Source organism: Aspergillus brasiliensis, assembly GCF_001889945.1.
Source record: "Aspergillus brasiliensis CBS 101740 unplaced genomic scaffold ASPBRscaffold_10, whole genome shotgun sequence".
NCBI lineage: Eukaryota > Fungi > Ascomycota > Eurotiomycetes > Eurotiales > Aspergillaceae > Aspergillus > Aspergillus brasiliensis.
Window position 1 is genome coordinate 461452 of NW_027137451.1, and position 21286 is coordinate 482737.

The 21286-nt window shown below is 48.6% G+C and overlaps 9 protein-coding genes across 9 annotated transcripts; 3 read left to right on the top strand and 6 right to left on the bottom strand.

Moving 5' to 3' along the window:
- Positions 1-23: 23 nt before the first annotated feature.
- ASPBRDRAFT_198106 (uncharacterized protein) lies at positions 24-1709 on the bottom strand (the record flags this gene model as incomplete). The annotated part of the gene is made up of 1 exon (XM_067621170.1): positions 24-1709. The coding sequence occupies one exon, from the start codon at positions 1707-1709 to the stop codon at positions 24-26; it is 1686 nt and encodes a 561-aa protein (XP_067476683.1).
- A 203-nt stretch (positions 1710-1912) lies between these two features.
- On the top strand, positions 1913-2469 carry ASPBRDRAFT_278013 (uncharacterized protein). Its single transcript, XM_067622435.1, has 2 exons — positions 1913-2160; positions 2209-2469. Exons 1-2 carry the CDS (start codon positions 2035-2037, stop codon positions 2365-2367), a joined length of 285 nt encoding a protein of 94 aa, XP_067476684.1. The 5' UTR covers positions 1913-2034; the 3' UTR covers positions 2368-2469.
- Positions 2470-3716: 1247 nt separating this feature from the next.
- On the top strand, positions 3717-4280 carry ASPBRDRAFT_45764 (uncharacterized protein). The gene is made up of 3 exons (XM_067625485.1): positions 3717-3871; positions 3999-4064; positions 4153-4280. The coding sequence occupies exons 1-3, from the start codon at positions 3785-3787 to the stop codon at positions 4186-4188; spliced, it is 189 nt and encodes a 62-aa protein (XP_067476685.1). The 5' UTR covers positions 3717-3784; the 3' UTR covers positions 4189-4280.
- A 141-nt stretch (positions 4281-4421) lies between these two features.
- On the bottom strand, positions 4422-5982 carry ASPBRDRAFT_198108 (uncharacterized protein; the record flags this gene model as incomplete). Its single annotated transcript, XM_067621171.1, has 3 exons — positions 4422-4550; positions 4619-5639; positions 5729-5982. The coding sequence occupies 3 exons, from the start codon at positions 5980-5982 to the stop codon at positions 4422-4424; spliced, it is 1404 nt and encodes a 467-aa protein (XP_067476686.1).
- A 711-nt stretch (positions 5983-6693) lies between these two features.
- ASPBRDRAFT_198109 (DUF1996 domain-containing protein) lies at positions 6694-8392 on the bottom strand (the record flags this gene model as incomplete). The annotated part of the gene is made up of 3 exons (XM_067621172.1): positions 6694-7957; positions 8012-8168; positions 8227-8392. The coding sequence occupies 3 exons, from the start codon at positions 8390-8392 to the stop codon at positions 6694-6696; spliced, it is 1587 nt and encodes a 528-aa protein (XP_067476687.1).
- Positions 8393-8952: 560 nt separating this feature from the next.
- On the bottom strand, positions 8953-9705 carry ASPBRDRAFT_45767 (uncharacterized protein). Its single transcript, XM_067625486.1, has one exon. The coding sequence runs from the start codon at positions 9329-9331 to the stop codon at positions 9083-9085; it is 249 nt and encodes an 82-aa protein (XP_067476688.1). The 5' UTR covers positions 9332-9705; the 3' UTR covers positions 8953-9082.
- Positions 9706-14430: 4725 nt separating this feature from the next.
- On the top strand, positions 14431-16126 carry ASPBRDRAFT_131546 (putative choline transport protein Ctr; the record flags this gene model as incomplete). The annotated part of the gene is made up of 3 exons (XM_067618336.1): positions 14431-14924; positions 15006-15943; positions 16002-16126. The coding sequence occupies 3 exons, from the start codon at positions 14431-14433 to the stop codon at positions 16124-16126; spliced, it is 1557 nt and encodes a 518-aa protein (XP_067476689.1).
- Positions 16127-17049: 923 nt separating this feature from the next.
- Positions 17050-18262, bottom strand: ASPBRDRAFT_278138 (BTB/POZ domain-containing protein). The gene is made up of 2 exons (XM_067622437.1): positions 18055-18262; positions 17050-17983 (listed from the first exon to the last, which is right to left on the bottom strand). The coding sequence occupies exons 1-2, from the start codon at positions 18108-18110 to the stop codon at positions 17314-17316; spliced, it is 726 nt and encodes a 241-aa protein (XP_067476690.1). The 5' UTR covers positions 18111-18262; the 3' UTR covers positions 17050-17313.
- Positions 18263-18800: 538 nt separating this feature from the next.
- Positions 18801-21116, bottom strand: ASPBRDRAFT_45777 (uncharacterized protein). Its single transcript, XM_067625487.1, has 6 exons — positions 20663-21116; positions 20483-20605; positions 20226-20378; positions 19310-20164; positions 19184-19250; positions 18801-19129 (listed from the first exon to the last, which is right to left on the bottom strand). The coding sequence occupies exons 1-6, from the start codon at positions 20945-20947 to the stop codon at positions 18990-18992; spliced, it is 1623 nt and encodes a 540-aa protein (XP_067476691.1). The 5' UTR covers positions 20948-21116; the 3' UTR covers positions 18801-18989.
- Between the last annotated feature and the right edge of the window lie 170 nt (positions 21117-21286).

Genomic DNA, 21286 nt, shown 5'->3' on the forward strand with positions numbered 1-21286 from the left:
TAGCACGACAGTCACAATAACAATCATCCAGACCTCACCTGTCCGCCATGTCCCCTGTCGTCTAACAGAGGGATTTCGACGTCAAAAAAGGCGTTCCAATCCCAGTCAGTATTCTCTGGATTCACACCATCAAACAAACCCCCTAGCCATGGTGAGCCATACTCGTGCGTGGATGATAAGTTTCGTTCTAACAGTGCCGAGTCCTGATCTTGGATGCTATCCTTTAGGAGGTTGATTTCCCGCTCTTTCTTTCTTTGTAACAGTTTGATTAAGGAATCAACAGTCTCTATAGCGTTGTGAACAGTAGACGTACTGAAATGACTCCCTATAGTCTTGAATGAGCGCATGGCATGGCTCACAAGTGACAATGATTCTTTAGAATCTATTGCAAGCAAGATGCAGAGAAACTGGAAAGGAACATTGGCGACATGCCACCAGGGACAGCGCTTCTCAGACATCCGAACTGCAGCAGCAGTTCCTTCACTACCCATTCGGATGATGCAGTTTATGACATCGTTAGAGATGCTTGAGGCAGCCACCCGGAGACGACGGTATATCGTAAGTGCTAGATTTGCTTGGGACAGAACCAAGGCATCGTGGGTTAGCGTTAGACCTTGGACGTGATATAATACATCTTCTAGATCTGAAGGTCTATTCTTTTGATCGGGATCCAGCCGCTCGGAAATCTGAAATAATGAGATCAGTTCCGCGGTCAAATCTCCCGCACGCGGCACAGGTGACTTGCAGGAAATGCCTCGTAAGATAACGCGAGACCTGCCGTATTCATAAGAAATCCACGTATTTAGAACTGTCGCAACCCAAAATAGCCTGCGCTGGCTTTCTTCATCGACACCAACATCCGCTGTGTCGGAATATACCAGCGAAATCATTCCTGGGTCTTGATGCGCCCCTGCTGCTTCGATGATGTGCATTGCAGAGCAACTGGCCATCCATGAGGTATGAGGACAGCTGGTGCTTCGGAGGTAGAGGGTGCGTAAGACCCATGCAGTAGCATGGTGTATGAGTGGTTTATTCATAGTACAGGTTGCCTCCAGGATTTCTTTTGCGCAGTGGACCAGCGCTTCTTCATTTCTGTGCCCTTGGTCGCCCGAGTAAAGTGATCCCAAGGCCGCAACACCGCAAAGAACCGAATCGTAGCTGTCAAAAGTGATATAATCATCCCAGCGCAGTGAAACTTTCTTCTCTAACATATCAAGATCGAGAACAGCATATATGGGGTGTATCCGTTCTAGATAGTGGCTAACAAGAGCACTCATTTCATCTTTAGAGACAAGGCTCGTGATGTTAGCGAACTGCTGTGTGGGCTCATGTCGAAGGCCTAGGTTCCAGCTGAAGCCGTGCACTTTTGGAGGGTTCTGTGGGTTCAGACTTTTCCCCAGAAAGTGAGGGAATGCCGTGCCCGAGTTCGCCTCCATCTGCTGTTGATTGACATCTGCCCTTGCCGCGAGTCCCGGGGAGGATGATTTTTCACATGATTTCGGCGGAGGTTTTGCAATGCTTGGCCTTGATGGCTTCTTCCGTGGCTGAGACTCGTATGAGCAGTCATATTCGTATTTGAGACAGAATGAGCATGGCTCATGACCGTCACACTTCCGCTTACGCTGCTTGCAGGTCTCACACGCCTTTTTTGTCCTTCGACGAATACTTCCAAATGGTGGTCGAGTGGAGCGATCCAGAGCCGCGGACATGATGCCAGATTGGATGAGTGGAAAAGCAATGGCGGTGAAACGGATGGATGTTGTTGTTGTTGTTATCGTGAGAGGAACCGGAAGGTGCAGCCCTCCAGCATCGGCGTTCGGCAAGGCAGGTACCCGACATGTCCGGTTGGCTTCTACCCTTCTACGTGGCACACTCCTTCCACGACCCTTTGGCTTCCTTTTCCTAAAGACGCTTGATTATAACGGTACGGTAAAGACTAGAGCATAAAGAATTCCAGTTCTGTTGAAAACTGAGTATTCTTTGGTTCTCCGAGCGCTTAACCTGCAGTGGACGCATGTTGTTAGGAATAACCGAATGACAGAAAAGGACACCAACGCGAACAGAATATCATCTAACATCCTGGCATTACATACAGAAAAATCTAATATTCCCGACCAGTACTCGTGTTTGAAGATATTGACCTTGCATCGTCTGCCACATGTAAGTTACAAATCGGAAGGCGGATAATTAAAGGTTCACACTATCCAGACTATCCAACGCCAATGGCCCGTATGCAAATCACCGAAAACTCTTAATGGCTGCTACCCAATGGTTCTGGTCCGGATACTAATGTTTAATGTACTGTTTCATTTATTAGGGTCAGTCCGGTTGGTAATCTACCTGCTCTCTCTGCAAATGGGTGACTAATAACCACACCTGAGTGCAATTCACAACACCGGTAGCTTTAATTGAAAACAGCTTCACCTGCAGGAACAGCAAGGGTAAGGCTATCGCACATGTTTGCTTCCCAGAACGGGAGGCTTACAGGATCCCAGGGTTTCCAGGCCATTATGAGCGACCAGGAGGTGACAGCTTCGAGGCTGTAAGATGACGAACTGGCAGTGACCATGAATGTCGATCATCAACTCCCTGACATCCGCCTCACTCTCGAGGGTTAGACATGGAAGGCAAGGGCACATTAGTACATCCGCCGAGATATGCCCAGCATACTGGACTTCTGAGAAGCGGACATATTACGTCAAACAGAGAGAGAGCAAGATGAGACTGCTGCTAGAAGTCGTCTTGCCACGCAGCTCGACATAGAAACCCTTATGCCTAGCATATGTTGCAGAAACTTGTTACAAGCAATCAATGACTTATTATTAGCACACATGTTTGTCGGAGTAAGGCGGATACGCGCACGATAAAAGTGGTCGTTTATGGATGACTCGAGCTACGCAGTCACAGGGGCGATCAATCAAACACTTCTCCACCGCGTTTATACTGTTATCCCTAGCCGACGAAGCATATGATTGAGTTAACATCCCCAATAATGACCCGGATAATTGTTAGACGATAGACATTGGTCTATTGACCCATCCGACCGCTAGGGATAGTGGGTAGTGGAGCCAACGTGAGAGATTATGTATGCCAAGGGAGATCATTTCCGGATGGGAGGGAAGATCGTGCTGGGAGACATCAACCGGGTCACACTGAGTAAGTGTATCCTTGAATAGAAACCTGGTAAGTAGACTATAATCGAATTGAACAGAATGTCACGCCGAATGAGTAATACCAGGCAACTATCGTCAACTCATTTGGCTACCTATGAACTGATGTACAAGTACATACCTTCACACCACGCAAACACCATCACGGGTCCTCCTCAATCCCGTCTACATGCCATATCACCCACTGCATATTCAAGACATAACCATTGAAAACTATTGGATGCACTTCTACGGAGTAGATAACTTCTGACAGAAATCCTTCCCCTGACTGATGATCTCCACTTGATCCTCCGCAGATCCCTCCCCAATAGTTCCAGAACCATTTACCCTTTTCTTCCCCACACCCCAGCACACGCGTAACCTATCTTGCCAAGTTGCCATGCTTCCTCCTACCTACCTACCTACCTACTTCGGATATTCTGGTTTGGTCTGGACCAGGATAGGATTATAATACTTATCCGCTTCACGTGAAAGAAATGCATCAGAGAAGCATATAAATGCCCCCCTCCTACCTTCTTGTGCTGTTCATCACTCTCATCTTCTACAGCAAATTGCAACCACCACCAATTCTCTGAACTAAACCAAACCACGAAGAAACAAACAACTCCGTCAAAATGAAGTTCTCCATCTTCGCTACTCTCGCCTTCCTCGGCCTTGCTCTTGCCTCTCCCGCCGCCAACTCCGCAAACACCGCTACTTCTGTATGTGACTAACTACTCCCCTCATGCCATGCCATGCCTTGTGTTTCTTGAATTCTATCTTGTGTATACTATATACTATATCACTTGCTATGATTGTGAGTTGCTGACGAGAGAATCGAATCTATAGCTTCCCTCTGGCGCAACCTGCAACAAGGACGGAAGCATGGGTAACTGTGCCAGTGGACTCTGCATTGTGAGTATCCCTTCTTTCCTTTCCCTCATACTTTTGTCCTCATTCGGGTACTTGAACCGAGCTAACAAGGGTGACTTGCGTGTTATAGCAAAATCCGGAGGACAGCACTGGAACTTGCCAGTAATTGAATAATTTGGAGTACTTGGACTGGGGTGACTTACCACCACCCACCCATAGGTGGGATGTACATATTGCTGTAATGGTTTTGGAGGAGTAATGGATTGAATTGAATAAGTCAACTGATTTGAAAGAAATGAGAATTGATACAAAAAAAATTTACTTACAGAATTTAAACCAACTCAAGATGGATTCAGACTAAGCCTTCTAGAGATCAATCAATATGTCCCCATTTGAGATTCACCTCACAGCCCTCACATCCCTCTCCTCCCAAACAGTCCGTATCAACCTCAACGTGCGAAGCGCATCCCACAAACCCGAAGGTACCGCAACCGGCTCCTTCCCCAGTAGCCGCCTAATCTCACTAGCCTTGAAATACCAGAGCATTAGCACCTTGCATCCCAAAGAACATAAACTGGATCTCAAAATCAACATACCTCCTCCCCCCTCGGCCCACAATAATAAAACACCCCATCCCCACCCTTCACCAACAGCGACCACCAAACCGCCTTAACCGCCTCAGCAGCCATAGGACCACCACCACCACCACCACCCCCGCCATCAGCCCAGATCACATCAACTGGCCACGGCCTCCCCCCACAGATCATTTCCACAAACTTAGGCAGCACCTCTCCGGGATTCGAGCAAATCGCAGCGTCCCAAATACTACAGATAAGATCCAGTTCATGCAGCGGACTCGCCAGCCTTCTTCCGCTCGTCGTGGGTATCCCATAGTGGAAATTATACCCGTACTTGTACTGTGTCTTGTCGAAGCTAGGCTCGGGGAGGAGAATGCCCCGGAGGTAAAGCATTCCGGAGTATTCAGGATCGAGGAGAATGTCCCCATGCTGGGTGCGGATTATGTTTGCTGATGGGGATTTGGTGAGATGAAGGGATACGTGAAGCCAGGTACGGAAGATGCGCGGTGTTAGTAGTAATAGTTGGGGATGGGAGGTGGTGATGGTTATGGTGAGGTCGTGGGTTGGTCGGGGTTGCCAGGTGGGAGTTATGGTGGTGATGGGCTTATGGGTTAGGTTGAGGTCGCTCACGGTACAGGATAGTAAGTTTGAGTTGTTTGAGGAAGATTTTAAAATGGATGGTGGTAGGTTGAATGTCCAGATGTATTTTCGGGAGGTGATTTGTATGTTGAATCCTGATCGAAGCAGAACGTAGGCCACGGCTTTAAGTCGTTCGTTTTGGAATTGAAAGAGGGCATCGTTTGTGGGGTCTTCGGTTCCAGGAGCACTACTATTGTTGCTTGGTATGTGGGTTGATTGCAGTAGGAGGGCATCGGCATTGACGAATATGATTGTTCCTGTTGCTTTGCTGTAGCGGATGAAACCCATGTATCCGGGCCAGGTTGGGATCAACGCTTTCACTGTGATCCAGTTTCTGGTTTCTTCGTATTCGTGGTGGAAGGTATCATCTACAGCAAAGGATCTGACAATTGTTTGCTTCCTGACACGTCATTGAAAGAGAGGAGTGGGATGTTAGTAGTGCTCTGAAACCGAAAGTTGGAGTTGACTGGACGGTAGCCACCCACCTACCAAAACTTGTATAGCTCTCGATACGCGTCATGAGTATCCCACTCCTTCACATTATAATGGTGTATGCTTAGCTGTCGACTGGCTATCTCGGATCCGATTTCGCAACCATCATGCTCGAAGAGAGTATCGTCTTCAGAGTCGTCATACCCCAGATTGTCATCTTCAGACAATTCGGAGAGGTCGGATGAGTCGGGTGCTGCGTCGGATGATGGCACGTACACGGCTCGATGGCCGGAGGTGATTTTAAGCGGCATGCCGATGTAGCGTGGAATTTGCCTCCATCTAGTGGTTTATGAGATGAATGTGAGATGGGCCTCATGCAAAGAAAAGACGGTGCGTGATGAGTTAGAGACCAAGGGTAAACACCTAAGTCCTCTACCCCTTACAGTATTCGGACTTCGAAGAAAAGCTTGTAGGTAGAGATAAAGAGGGGGTTAGAGATAGTATAAGGCAAACATGGTGAGTTCTCAGCCATCCAGATTTGAAACGTTTGGTAAAGAGTAGGCCAGAGGCGAAATTCACTGAGAATCTACCCAGGGACCAAACTGCACCCAACCCACCCCACCCAATTACCACTAAGCATGGAACGCAATGTTGCAGCTTCATGTTCTAACTCTTCTAAAATACGAAGCAGCATACTGGAATTGACCGTACAACATTCATCCTCATAATATTTGACACCATATCTGACAAGACATATCTCAGCTCCCATCAAGAGAGGACCAAGATAGTGGCCTGAGTTTTTCACCTGTTCCGGACAAGGGGGAACAAACAGTAAGTATGTACATGCTATAGACAATGATACACGGAGAACCGAAACAATAAAACTGCATCCAGAGAAACGAAGTCAAGGGAACCAGCTCGAAATCCCGCAGTCTAGGCCAGACCGACCAAAAGGGCGAGTGCTTGCTTGAATTACTAAGCCATAGGCATTGTCATCATCTTCTGTGAAAGAATGAAAACGATTATCTTCGATGAGCATGTCCGTGACGGCGCTTATGGACATGCCGGGAATGGCCATGACTATGGCCATCGCGCTTAGCAGGGGCCTCGGTTGGCGTGGTCACGACTGTTGATACAACCCTGTTCACAGTGGATGTAGAAGTGGAGACAGTCTCTACACCACCTGTCTCGGTTGTGACAGGCGCTCCTTTTTCATCCGTGAGGATGAGGATCTCCTGCTCAACGTACACGATCTTTTGAGTGACAACACCTTCAACATAAGAGGTAGTAGGAGTAGGTGTCCAGGTGCTGGTTGGTGTAGTTGAGGAGCTTGTTTCGAAAAAGTAAGCCGACGCTGCTGAACTGGTCGAAGTCGGAGTCTGCGTCGAGGCTGGGAGAGGGGTCGTCGCAAGAGCACTTGTAGTCGTAGTAGTAGACGGCGCGCCAACCGTGACTCCAACATGTATATTTCCAAGATTAATGGAAGCGCCAATGGCAATGCTTGGCTCAGGCAATAACGCGGTGGTATGATGGCCAGCGTTGGTATACCGAACTGGGCTTGCATATGCTGGTCCATACTGAATGGCGATGTTATTCGGCAGGCCGCCCTTGTGAAGGTATACGTCCTCGCTTTTCAGCTCCTCTGGCATCGTGAAGTTGCACTGAGCCTGCTCGGCATCTGTCTGAAGATCGAATATGGGACAGTCTTCCACCCGACCAGAAAGATTGGTGCATTCATCTACTGCCTGTTGGAGGAACCCATATTGCCAGCCGTAGATGAAGTCCCCGTGGTACCCGTATCCGGTTGGGTCACCGTTTGCAAGAACGAAAGTGCCCTGCTTGTCTTTGAAGGCATATGTGTCCCAGATAGTTTCATAGAAGAGCGACACAAGGCGGGTCTCGAAGCCTTCCGGACAAACCCCGTCCATGACTAGGGATGGGTAGGCCATATGCGACCTGTGATCCTCCGAGTCAACATCCTTGCCGTTCCAACACGAAGGAAACATCAACTCAAATCGCACACCATCAGTACAATGCTCATCCAAGAAGGTCTTGTTTGGCAGAAAGTGGCGGCCCAGCGACGGCTCAGGAGACTTGTTGTAGTCTAGGCAGTTGAAACCAAGGGCTTTCTGGCGAAGAGCATCCTGTGAGGATTGATTGCCAGACCATTCGGACTTGGGAGGATCGGGGACTGGCCAAGGGAAGTTGCGTAGAAACGGGTCGCCGGCAATCATACGAAAGTTTTCAGGGAAGGCCGTCACATTTTCTCCATTAAGGAAGTAGTAGCTGGTGATAGTGAGTCAGCATGTGGCTGCGCTGAATATGTGCTTCGTCACTCACGCGAGCATCCCACCCACTTCGTTGACCAGCTCAGCGTCGCCATTCTCATGCATAAAGTATAGCGCGGGGGCCCAGTAAGCCGACTTGTCTTGGGTCACCCCGCACGATGTACAGTCGGCTTTCTTCAGAGCCTTCTCGTCAGATGTCATAGAGAAACCTATATAGCCAGGTTTAGCGGGTGCATGATCATGCAGACACGCTGGAGCCGGACGAACCTCCTGATCCGTGAACCACATGGACATGGTCTGACGCTTTCCCAGGGGCCATTAAGGGGTCAATTCGAGCCACACCACTTCGTCCACGACAAGGGAGACGCCAAAAGGCTTCAGAAACGCTTGAAAGCGCGGCCAAACAGGCCAAAAAGGCGACGTTGCGTCGCATGGCCGATAGTAGGTCTTCAAATAAGCGATAGAGATGAGAAAAACACGCGGTAGCAGGTGTCCGATTTAATGAGCGAATTGATCGACTACACGCGTCGCCAAAAAGTATAAGTTAAAGCTTCAAGCCATCAAATGTAGTAAGGAGTGACCAGCAAAGAATGAAAGAAGTTCAAAGGAAGAAAAGTCACTGCGATGGAGTCGTCAATACTACTACTTGGTATAGGGAAAGCAAGTGCTGACGCGGGTGGCAGCCATAGTATAAGAACGGGAATAACAACAACAATGACAAAGCAATCTGGAATAGTTTCGACCGACTCTGGAACGGGAGCCAAACTGTTCCAGCACACTCGGCCGTCCAATCTTTAAGATTGGGGCTCACTTAGATGGCAGATTGAAGGCAAGGGGTTCCCTTGCATACCAAGTCCAGTGGCTGCGCTCCTCACTCGCCACCAGCCTTCGCGTGGATGCAGCTTAAGGCGAAGGCTGATGCCAAAATAGATCTCAAAACAGGCTCGCTATCGGGGGGGCAATTGAAGAAAGAGTAGCAACTCACATTCCCTTCCCTAGGATAAACAAGGGTGACGTTTGCCGATCTATACTCGTGTTGATTCCCTGGAATGGGACTGATACCAGGAATCTAGGGTCTTTGCTCAGTTCTCAGTTGCATTACTCATGTCTTTGCCACGAACAGTCAGCTGGAATCAACCAGAACCCTCTCCTTGGATAGCGTAAACGAGAGACACGACTGGAAAGTTAAACAAAAGAATGGCAGAATGTTTTGGAATATGGGAGCGTAGGCAACGTTTAAAAACGAATGGAAGGACGACCAAGGGCGTCCGTAAGGCACAAAGACAAACAAGATCGTGATAAAGGAGCGTGGCAGAAAAATAAAGAGCGCGACAGCCAAGGACTCCTCAAGAGCAGGAGGGGTAATAGACATTATAAAGGAACGGTCCGCCGATCAGCAGAGTTGACCATCCCAGTAGTTAGGGAGCAATGGAGGCATAGCGCAGGCACAAACCAGGGTCAGACAATGACCATAGGCCCCAATTTTCGCTCGCAGTGTTACACTCTTCGCCCGCTAAACATAGATTCCAGCAGATATTGGTTCTCAGGGAAAGAATTTAGATAGGGGGGATCACCGTCAATGTCTTGTGGTTGGTTGTTCGGAGATCTAGTGAGTCGACAGACCTGAACTCTGTATAATTAGGGATATTGAAGGGCCCACCCAGCTTATTGCTGCTCCTGCCTGTGTACCAACTACCAAGCTCTGGAGGGGTGTTGCACAACCCCATCTGCTGTCGCTAGTCATGCATCATAGCGCCGATCGGGTGCAAAACCTGCAAGATGAACTCATGCCGCGTCGATTAAAGTAAGAGTATATTCTATCCTCTTCTTATCCCAACAATAGAGGAACATTCGTGGAGAAGCAAAGCGCTATCCATAAGCCCGACCGAATAGATTGCTCGAGCATCCCGCCTGGCAAGCGAGTGCTACTAACTCTAAGCGAACACATTCAAATTTCCCCAAGAGAAGCCAAGGAAGGCAGTGCGTCTGGAGGACTGAGCAGCCCAGCACTCACTACTCCTTCTGGTTCGCTGGTCCGAGTTATGAGGAGCAGTTCGTCAGATGTGGTTGGGGCATGTTCAGGAGTGCCATAATTAAGCGGCTTGTCCTATAGAAGATGCAGATCGGCGATCCAACAAGTTGGTGTGAAGGAGCTTGAAACAGTTTCTTTGGTCAAACTGTGGAGGAAGAGCGCCCGGTCAGCAACCTGGAACAGGGAAAGCCAGGGGAAACAAGGGACTAAACCGCCGGGTGTTCCTGGCTAACAAGCCACTAGGGACTAACTAGGGAGGTTGGCTCAGTGGCTGAGGCCTAGCGTTGCCTGTGTTCCGCCGGTCGCAGGCTGCAGCTTGCAGCTTGCAGCATGCAGATGGAAGATCCGGACGCATCTCTACTTCAAGCTTATCGCAGAAGCAAAGTAATGAGCGTAAATTAGCTAGTCCAGAGTAGATTTATATGTTCTTCAACCGTGTTGAGTTTGTCCACTGGAGCAGTTCTTTGTACACGACATCCTGATGATGAAACGGCTTTCTCTGTTTCAGACAGCAATCATGGTTGAGGCAGGCGAACAATCATATCGTATTGAAAGGATGAAGGCCAGGGATACCACAAGTACCTGGTATCAATATAGATAATAAACCAATACTTGTAACAATAGTTGAAGCCATTAGTTAGTAGTTAATTCCGTTTGATCGAGGTGAATTCATCGTCAGAGCAACGAATCTCCGGGATAAATAATCGCGACCGATGCGGCAACATATATTTTGCCGCGCGACTGAGGAATATCCCCCAAGGACCAACACTAGTTGCTACCAACTTCGAGTGTACATGATTACTACTAACTACCAGTACTACCAACAGTAACATCCTAAGCAATCATTCAGCTGTCTAAATAACCCGAGAAGGATCGAGGGACATATCAGACAAGCAGCTGATTGCATACAAGGCTTCGCTGACTCGCTCAATGCTCGAAGCCAAAATTGCCACTTATCTATCTTCAAGGTGCCTTGCGGCTGTTTTGTCCTTGTTGTACAATTTCAGGACAGAGCCAGTATTCCCTTCTCAACCAGATCTTGTGCGACACATTGTGAACCCGACAATAATTGACATAGCTAGTCTATCATATATGATAGTAAGAACATGAATTATCAGTACATAATTCTACAATATATGGGTGCGCTATCAATGATTTCCCATATCTATCTACTAGTACTAGGAGCTATTTAGTACATATAAGCTTGACCGTTGAAATGGACCCCAATGCACAATAATAACCACTACTATTAGCATAGAGCACTAGTTAAGTAGTTTAAGGGCTTCGAGGTTCTATATTGCTAATTCAAGTATTAAAGCGACCGAGCGAAAGCACCCTCACGCGAAGGCTATCGAATGAATGAGCGGTCTAACCGTTAATTTATTTCAACGGCTCGATTCAATCTGAACAACCGAATAGGCGCTTTGCGACGGCTGAGACGACGCGTATTCATTTTTATTTGATACGAGAGTATTGTGGGCATGTCAACGGATCAACGTCCCTAGCTCAAGAAACAGTAAAAGCGTCCAAGAGTGTCACACTCAGTGGGCCGACCATTCTAACAGTTCAGAAGTAAATACTGAGATAACTACGGAGTAGTCTAGTAGACACGACACCTATATCAGCGACTTTTATTGATTACTGACCACTGCCCACTACCGTACTAGAGGACCCGGCAAACCTTCCCCCGAAACAGAAAAACTATCCGTCAATCTCTGTGGTGAAGCCTATTTCGAAAAAGAGACGAAGCTACAAAGTAAGATCGATGGATGGAGAACGAAGACTTACTCAATGCGGTAAAGAGTCATGCGTCGAAAGCAATCTTATCTAGGCGCTATCCCCCAGACGGGAAAGGAATCCTACGGCCCCAGCTTCGTGGCGGATACAGAAGAGGCACCGGCTGATGACCGGCTAAGTCGATTGGCTTGGATAAATGTTACGACTATAGTAGTCCATGACTGTCTGGGACAAAACGTATTCTGCGGCAGCACAAGGAGTCCAGGACGTTATGTGGTGATTTGGACGTCTCGGAAGATCGGAATGAGGTGTATAAAATTTTTCCTAATATGCCGCTTAGTTAATGTTTTGACTAAGTGGCTGTTCATCGTGATTTGTGAAGCCGGAGATGCCTAGGATGCAGGGTAACGATCGTCGGCTCAGGCATTGTAAAACGGGCAGCGGAAACTTAACGGCTTAGTTCGCTCGGACAGGCAACGATTGCTGGCCCTAAGAAGGAAACTTAACGATAGGTGAATCCCAGGCGGCTTTAGCTGCGGGAGGATTCCGTGGCTGATGTCCCTGATGTCCCTGATGTCGTGCATGCACCTGCTCCTAGGTTAAGTCATCAATCACATCAGTCACCAGCGAAAGGCCCTATCTCGTGCAGGATACTCATTGCAGTGCAGACTAACTGCACAAACACAAGTAGGTTGTTCGTAGAAGGGAACACTGGTGACTCCGTACGCCCATAAGACTTGCCGGGGTCGTCCGGTTTCGATGCTAATCTAGCGTCCTTCAATCGGGCACTCTAGGTACACTAGGTAGCGGCCAACTTGCCGTTCTATTCGACCGAGAAGAATACCAAGAAAATGCCTCGATTTACAACAGGTCGGCCGGTGAATTCTCTTAGTCAAATGTTTCTCCCCTTGTGGTTTTAGAGGATCGTGCTTGCGAATAAGATGCTCAGATTGTAATAGAGATCCACTGCGTGGCTCCCGGGGGCGAGCCACTGAGCTAACCCACACAGTATTAGTCGCGAAAGACTGTCGAAGCTGGTCCGCTGGAGAAAGTTCGGATCAAGCCCCAACAAGCAGACCGGAGAGTTCCGGTTCAATTTATTGTTTGCCTCTGTGTACGGAGTGATGCGTATGGTGGGTGATGTAGAACTCTACTCAATGAACCCCAGGTTTTTCTTGACCTTGACTACTCGGCGAATTGGAGTTTGATGTCATGATAAAGAAGGTTCAGGATGTGATTACCAGAAGGGGTTCTTGTCTCCAGAGGGGCTGGCTATCGAGAAACTTTTTTTTTTTTCAAGCTCGGCCCGGTCCTGCCAGGCGACTGCTAAGGGCCCAAGGGGTAATACCTCCGACTGGCCTAACTGGTGCGCGGTTTCTGCACACGCTTCCCTCTGCGGGCGGTATGACGAGTGCACTCAGAGGATAGATACTAGGAGAATGAAAGGGCCTTCAAGGATACGAAGCTCCGTAAGCGGAGCTGCCTTTCCACCGGCACACACGCACAGAAAACGTGGGACTCATTGAAATGAATTGTCTTGTGTCCCAGAGGAAGTCTCTCTGGTAAAAATCTGTCGTCGGAACCCAAGTCTACCTCCTGCACCAAGTGGGGGCCCGCCACTCCCTGCAGCAGCGAGTAGCCAACGACAGCCCTCGATGGTCTGTGGCACCGAACCTCAGGTGCAGTTCAACCAACAGCAGCGGCAGGCACCACAGGAGCCTTTTGGTGAGAAGAGGGCCACTAAACGACTAGAGGTATTCCTGTGTTAGTTGCTGAGCGCTCTACCTTAATTTCCCGGCCGGACAGACCCTCTAATGACGATATGAGGCGACTGAAACGCGAATCGGAACCACGAGATTTGGCTGCGTCTGCATAACTATGTCCATTATGGTTAGTCTCACTACCGGAGTGGCAGAAGATGGGGAGCGTCATCGAACTGAAGCAAACAGGATATGGGGAACCCTTCCGTCGTAAGACTGGTGGAGACGCCAAAGGAGGCTTGATTCGAAGATGAAGGAGGGGGAAAAAGAGCGAAAAAAAAAGAGAAAAAGAAAAGATCCTCTTAGATCTTAAATACTCACTCGCATCCCAATTTGGCCCAATCCTCATAATAACCTCGATCACTCTCTTCCTCCATCCCTCCTCCCACCCTATTTCTCTTTCTCTCCTCCTGCAACTGTCCTTCTCTGCGAACTTCGCGGCGAAGGTCTAGTGCTACATCATCCTCCGCATTGGCTGTCCTGTTCCGCACCAATCCAATCCGCTTTTGTTGATAGCTCAAAGCACACGCAGCGAAACACAGATTGACTTCTGTAAATCCGATTGCTTCGGGCGTTTTGTATCCTTGTATCGCCGTATCGTCGGGTACAACCTCTCAGCCCTCCTGCGACCAGTTGATCTGCCCTCCGCGCGACTCTAACAACGGTTTTCGACACCCATCTGCGACATCCGAATCCCACGAAACGTTGTGCCAACTGCAGCCAAACTGTCCAGCAGCAACATCTTCTTCTCGAGCGTCTCCGAGAAACTAAGCCCTTATGCAACAGGCCCTGATCTAAACGATTAGACCCGAGGACCTCCCACGCGGTTACCCTGCAGACACGGCAGTCTAGCCTAGCGACCTTCGATTGCCCTTTGCGCCAAATCTGTCCACCATAACGTTTGTCATTGAACGCTGACTCCTACCGCAATTGTCTGGAACAATGAGTGGTCTCGATATAGAAAAGAAGTTGAGCGTTAACCAGGCCTCGACCGGCGAGAATGCGTCTGGATCTGAAGATGCAGATGCGCTCAAGCTGGCCGAGATGGGTTACACGCAGGACCTGCAGCGCAATTTCTCCCTGCTCTCACTGGTTGGTATTGCGTTTTGTATGTCAAACTCTTGGTTCGGTATCTCGGCATCCTTGATCACCGGTATCAGCTCTGGAGGCACTGTCCTCATCGTCTACGGCTTGCTCTGGATCACCTTTATCTCGACTTGTGTCGCTGCTTCCCTCTCGGAACTGGCTAGCTCCATGCCCAATGCTGGTGGGCAGTACTTCTGGGCGAACGAACTTGCCCCGAAGAAATATGCCCGGTTCTTCTCCTACCTGACGGGCTGGTTTGGATATGCTGGTGCCATTTTCGCGAGTGCCAGTGTTGCGCTCAGTCTTGGATCCGGTGTTGTGGGAATGTGGCAACTTGGCCATCCGTCATTGTATGCCTCCAAAGCCCCACATCTGTTCCCTAAGAGAAATGCTTCTCCGCTCTAGGTCCGTAGTGCTGACTCCCATCACAGTGTTCCCAAAGCCTGGCATACTGTAGTAGCGTATGAGCTCATCAACTTCTTCTGCTACCTTTTCAACTGCTGGGGCAAAACTTTGCCTGCTGTGGCCAAAGCGACGCTGTATATCTCGTTGCTTTCTTTCCTGGTCATCCTTATCGTTGTTCCGGCTTGCGCCAACCCGCATGCCAGCGGATCCTATGTTTTTGGGCATTTCGTCAACTCCACTGGCTGGAAATCAGACGGAATCGCTTTCATTGTCGGCCTGATTAACCCGAACTGGATCTTTGCCTGCTTGGATTCGGCCACTCATCTTGCCGAAGAGGTGCCGCAGCCTGAGAAGAATATTCCTGTTGCCATCATGGCCACAGTCGGCATCGGTTTCGTTACCTCATGGACCTATTGCATTGCGATGTTCTTCAGCCTCAACGACCTTGATGCGCTTTTGAACACCGCTACTGGTGTGCCAATCCTGGAACTTTACTACCAGGCTCTGAGGAACAGAGCAGGTGCAATTGTTCTAGAAACTCTCTTGGTGGTGACAGGTATGGGTTGCCTGATTGCTTGCCACACTTGGCAGTCGCGTCTTGCCTGGGCCTTCGCTCGTGATCGCGGTACGCCTGCACACCAATTGCTTTCCAAGGTTAACACGACCTTGGACGTTCCCTTACACGCCCACAATGCCAGCGCGTTTATTGTTGCTGTTCTCGGCTTGCTCTATCTGGGATCCTCTACCGCTTTCAACAGCATGGTCACGGCATGCATCTCGCTCCTGTACATCTCGTACTCTATCCCCGTGATCTGCCTTTTGTACCGTGGTCGTGACAACATCAAGCACGGCCCGTTCTGGTTGGGTGGATGGGGACTTGCTGCGAACATTGTCACCCTTGCATGGACTCTCTTCTGTCTCGTTATGTACTCGTTCCCTTCGACTATGCCAGTCACCACAGGAAGTAAGTTTTCAAGCCAAATATTGATATATGGTGATTGAAGTGACTAACGGGACTTCAGATATGAACTATGTTTCGGCCGTTTATGGTGTCGTTATCTTCATTGTTCTCTGTGACTGGTTTGCGAGAGGCAGTCGTTCGTTCCGAGGCAGCCAGAGTTGTGTGGAAGGAGAAAGTGCCGAGTAAAGCGACGCTGGATCATCATGTACTCTTCATTTCCCCTCACCCCCATGTCATGATTGCCTCAACCAAAGAAAAGGCATATTCATGGGTTATGAAACCACACGAAGACACCTAGCCAGTCTGGGATCTTCATCATGACTGAAAAAGAAAAGCGTTTGTATATAGACGATACCCCGGTGATATAGAGTCGGTATAGTTGAATCCAAAAAAAATTTAAATTAAGTTGTGACTTTCCACATGGTAAATCCCATATGAGACGAAGCTTAATGGAGTGTATTCAAGGATAAAGGAGACAGAGAATCCTGTAGATCCACAACGGAGGGGAAAGCAAGTATCCGAAGTACAAAATTGAAGGAGCAAAACCTCTCCCTCCCATGTGACCACCGCAAATATAGCTAGACCGTTTCTGGCTACAACATCGTCTCCTCAGAACATTCTAGGCCGCTCTTTTCTCCCTAATGCATTTAAAGCCATGACGAATCTCAAGCATACTATTACGTGTTTGTGGCTTGAAAGCAAACAGAAAAAGTAGTCAACTGGTAGTTTTGTGCGACTTACATGTCGACCTTGCGTTCTTAGACCTAAAGGCTGTTAAAATCCCTCCAATGTTGGTCACTGAGCAAGCTTTTTATTTGCTGGGAATGCCTCTGGCATCCTTTTAGCATATCAAAGCCATATTATCGAATCCATGGTTCATTTGGTGATGGAGGTAGCGGGGTAAATGCCCTCTATTGCATGATCTTCTCGTGTCTCTTCCCCATCATGCAAGCATCGCCCAGTTTGACTTTCCTGGGAGTCGAGCAGGTCTGGTACATTTCATCGTAGAAGCCTTTTATAGCTCTGAAGTACTGCTCATACTAGAGAACCTGGAGAATTCAATTCGTATTCCATTAGCCTCATTGGGCCCGCTTTGTGACTATGACTACCTAAATATCATTATGTCGCTGCCTTGAATTCAGAAAGAGCGGCACATATCTAGCTGCATACACAAAAGAGCGACCCCACCAGGACAAGAGTGCCAATATGGAGTTATAAACCAAACGGACTCGTTGCTGCCTGGGAGTATCATACGTCAAACGAAAGAAAAGAAAAAGACACGAAGGTGCTTTTACAAGGAAAAGGCAGCTGCCATTTGCTGACCGCGGTGCGACATGACCCAATGTGGCCGTTATCAGATAACTCCATCATGCCTAGAGACCATCGTCCCTCCAATACGCAAGTCTGTAAGGACTGATGATAGACTGCTCCTGCATATGCCCTCTGATTATCTGCCTCAGCTCCTCAAGCAAATCATCAGTATAATTTGCTATGCCACGAAGTTCTTCTGCAAACTTGAAATCATCCATAAGGATGAATGCACCGGCCGAAGCCTCAGCAATGATAGCGCGTACGGGATGACCCTTCATTAGCATCGAAGCCCACTCAATATGTTCAAGTGTCAAATGACGGATCTTGGCATCGTCCCCTCCGATATACGTTTGATGGCACCGGGGAATGGCGTTGACGATGGTGGCCTTGATCTTGTCTGCCAGCAGTTGTTCCAACCCCTTGATATTGCACATGTCTGCAAGACGCGCCAGTTCGATAAAAACAGTGATACTGTCTTCTGGACCTTGGGATTGAAAATGGAGGCGACCAAGATACAACCACTGGATCAGCATGTCAAAGCTACGCTCTGAAACGACACCTTCAATTTCGTGCATAGTCACCGCTTGCTCATGGCTTTCTTTGAAGCCGCTTTCGAACATCGCTCTGAAGTATGAAGAGTGTTTACACAACAGAGGCCTGGAAACCTTGTACTCGCGCCCACCGGGGCCGACTCGAACAGTGACATAAGGCCCGTTGTACAAGGGTAGCAAGCTAGTAGGGATTTTGCTCGTCAATTATGAACCAACCCTATAAGGTATTGTAAAGTGTCTTGGTGAGCTCACGTTTCTGTAAAGTTCTCGTCTGGCATGTCCAGGGTTCGCTTGTTATTGCCTGCCATGTTGCCTCGCGATCGGAATTTCACTAAGAATTGCGTTAGCACTAGGGAGGCAAAAGGCTTGGATACAAAGCACCTTTTTGGGCAAATATGAGCTCGAGTAATACTAAAAAGCGAAGAAGTGCCGAGACTATGATGTTATCACACGCGGAAGAGCTGTGAGGATACTGATTCGTTGTATCGACCTGGTTCATGTGCAAGTTTGCCAACCACAGACTGAGCTACACGAAGTTCACTGCAGCACCAGGACTCACGCGCTCTTCAGACACAACGGAGAGTCACGTTCTGTATATATAATAGAAAAGTCATGAAACTAACACTCCATACCGGAACGGATCAATCCAATCCGTGCTGCCATTCACCGTCCCTCTCTTCTGAAGTGGGTGAACTTATAGCGTTGCCCAACAACTGGACCCATCAAATCCTGCTTTTCTCATGTTTCACTGGCTACTTCGAAATGCCAACAAGCCCCAGTGTGGCTGGCCTACTTGAGGTTCTGCTCACATACTTGTCTACACACATCGAGGGCTATACAGGCGCTGATTTTGGGTCTGGCCCAGGTGTCGTTAGTCTGCACCGGGCACGTCAAGTATGGGTAAGGCGTGATCATAGTTCTGTTCAGATCAGTGCACACAGTAAACCATTAGGTGAAGAAATGAAGATGAGGAAGAAAACTCCTGAAAGAAGAAGGGTCGCGTGACGGGCCTGCCTATAGTCATCTTTTAACAGGAATTTCTCACTTATATACATAGGTTGTGTTCGTTGTGTTCTCCTTCACGTAGGATAGACGCCAATAGGCGTGAACAGAGACTTCGTGAACAGAGACTTTTCTTATCACTCGTACTAAATAGAAAGTAAAAAAACCAGGTAGTCTGCATCAGGTTATAGTCGTGGACTATACCGTAGGTCAGATTGGAGAGCCTTATCAATGACCTCAGTGGCCATCAAGACTTCTTCATCTTGAAACCTCCACCCAACAACCTGAATAGCAGTTGGGGCTCCATCTACTGCGTCAGGATCATCTATAACTGTAATGAGTAGCCGATCACCATGGCTAGATCAAAGGGAAGACTTACAGCCCTCGCATATCTCCGAATCCAGAGACTTATCGGCCTTCAAATATGGGATGATGCTCGCAGGGAACTACGGTATTCTGCATCAGCACAATAGATTGCAACCAATCTAGATCTTCTTGCACTTACATTCAACAAATTCCAGATAACTGTATATACCGGTGGTCCATAGGTATCATGTGGGCCTGCAGTTGACCAGTGACCAGGACATATGAGGACGTCCAGGTTATATTGTTTCCAAACTTCAGCCATCTTCTCCCGGTATTCTACTAGAGAAGCATTTGCATCCCAAACATCGTCCAACGTCAGTGCGGGATTTTGTATTCCAGCTAGCTCAGCTGGAGAGGCATATTCCAATGCCTTTATTGGTTGCTCATCCCCATCCAATACGTGCCGCAGAAGAGTCTGCTTGTTGTCGAACAAAAAGTATCGCGCCGCTAGCTTTAAACCTTCCTGAAAGGAGGGAGCATTGGTCACGAGATGGACACTGTGACCAGCATTTTCCAGAGCAGCCTGTGCGGAGGAAAGTGCCCGTTTGACGGGAGGAAATAGTGGGAACTGCTCATCTCCCATATAGACCCCAATGCTCAGCTTCTTCTTACGGGGCACGTGCCGCCACGCCGTCCCAAGAGCGGTAGAATCATAGCACCACGGTCTCGACGAGAGGATTGTCCTACAGAAGAAAGTTAGGTCTGACGCACTGTTAGCGAGTGGACCGACTGCCGAAACGAGCCCCGGCGTTCCTGGCCTGTCCCCTAGTTCAACTTTCCCATGAGGTATGCGGTCTGCCGTGGGTTTAAATCCATATGTGCCGTTGCAAAGAGATGGTGCACGGATGGATCCTCCGACGTCTGTGCCTACTCCGAGTATGGAACCTCGGAAGGCCACCAAAGCACCTTCACCCCCACTACTTCCACCCGCACTGAGGCCAAACTTGTGAGGGTTTATAGTTCTTCCAAAAATATTGTTGACGCTGTCCATGGTCTTCATGTGGACCAAACATCAGCAGAGAATCACAGCGACAACAAAAACGTCATCCTCGTACCAACAATGTCTGTGGGATATTTGTCTTGATGTACAAGATGGCTCCGTTAGCAAGGAGGATATCAATCAGGGGCGAATTTTCAGCAGCGACTGGCTTCTTCAGAAATGACACAAAGCCAATCGTCGTGGCCTGTCCTTTGATATTGAAGCTGTCCTGTTGCATGGTGAGATCCGCGGCCCTCATATCAGTAAGGGCGTCGACTATAATCATCATGGTCCTATACGAAGACAGTTTGCGACTAGAACCGGGGCTCTTACTTTCACACTAATAGGAAGACCGTGAAAGGGCCCATACGGCTTTCCATACTTGGCAAGGTAATCATCAAGAAACTCTGCTCGCTTAAATGCCTCGGCAAATAGGATCTCAGTCGCGCAGTTTGTCTGGTGATAGCGTTAGCTGGACTGATCACTATCTGATCGCATGGTAGGCATAGATACCAACTGTTGTGCGATAGCAGCTCTCTTGCAAAAGGCCTTGCAGACCTGGAGGGAAGTCAATCGGCCTTTGATAATCTCCTGGTGAAGGCTTTGGGCGTCGTAGGACTCTGTGATAATCACCTCTTCCCTTGACAGCAACCGATTCTGTCTCAGGATGTCGAAAGCATTTACTTCCACCTCTTGGGTAATTTGACTTAGAACCGTCTCCGGGAGAATCCATTCAGGAGGGATTCTGGATGCACGGTCCCTTAGTTTGTTAGCGATGAGAATATCCCAGTGGGTCATGTTGCAGACGCAGTCCATATATTTTCGTTATGTGCTTTCACTGAAAGAGCAGATAAAGCGCTTTAATAAAGACCAGAAAAGCCAAGAGATAAGCCCGATCAGTGCACGCCAGTTTGCGCTCGCTTTCAGTGGGCTTTATCCACCACGGAGCAAGCTAAATGAAAGCGTCGCACTCAGCCGAGCCTATAGAATAGGTGTATTATTGCCCTGAGCCACTAGGCAAACGGGATGACGCGGATAAGGCAATCCATTGGATAATATAAGTGACTTGACAAAGACAACTGGCACTGGCTTCAGAACGCCTTTATCCCGTAAAACGATTCGTTCTCAGCTCTTGTC

Excerpts from the sequence above, each read along its gene's own strand:
- ASPBRDRAFT_278013 (XM_067622435.1), top strand. The coding sequence starts at position 2,035 with ATGACAGAAAAGGACACCAACGCGAACAGAATATCATCTAACATCCTG. Across the intron at positions 2,161-2,208 it reads CCTTGCATCGTCTGCCACAT|ACTATCCAACGCCAATGGCC; the intron begins GTAAGTTACAAA and ends CACACTATCCAG.
- ASPBRDRAFT_45764 (XM_067625485.1), top strand. The coding sequence starts at position 3,785 with ATGAAGTTCTCCATCTTCGCTACTCTCGCCTTCCTCGGCCTTGCTCTT. Across the intron at positions 3,872-3,998 it reads CCGCAAACACCGCTACTTCT|CTTCCCTCTGGCGCAACCTG; the intron begins GTATGTGACTAA and ends TCGAATCTATAG. Across the intron at positions 4,065-4,152 it reads GTGCCAGTGGACTCTGCATT|CAAAATCCGGAGGACAGCAC; the intron begins GTGAGTATCCCT and ends TGCGTGTTATAG.
- ASPBRDRAFT_45767 (XM_067625486.1), bottom strand. The coding sequence starts at position 9,331 with ATGTCTATTACCCCTCCTGCTCTTGAGGAGTCCTTGGCTGTCGCGCTC.
- ASPBRDRAFT_278138 (XM_067622437.1), bottom strand. The coding sequence starts at position 18,110 with ATGGCAGGCAATAACAAGCGAACCCTGGACATGCCAGACGAGAACTTT. Across the intron at positions 17,984-18,054 it reads GACGAGAACTTTACAGAAAC|CTTGCTACCCTTGTACAACG; the intron begins GTGAGCTCACCA and ends AATCCCTACTAG.
- ASPBRDRAFT_45777 (XM_067625487.1), bottom strand. The coding sequence starts at position 20,947 with ATGACCCACTGGGATATTCTCATCGCTAACAAACTAAGGGACCGTGCA. Across the intron at positions 20,606-20,662 it reads CTGCTATCGCACAACAGTTG|ACAAACTGCGCGACTGAGAT; the intron begins GTATCTATGCCT and ends CGCTATCACCAG. Across the intron at positions 20,379-20,482 it reads GTCTTCCTATTAGTGTGAAA|GACAGCTTCAATATCAAAGG; the intron begins GTAAGAGCCCCG and ends ACCATGCAACAG.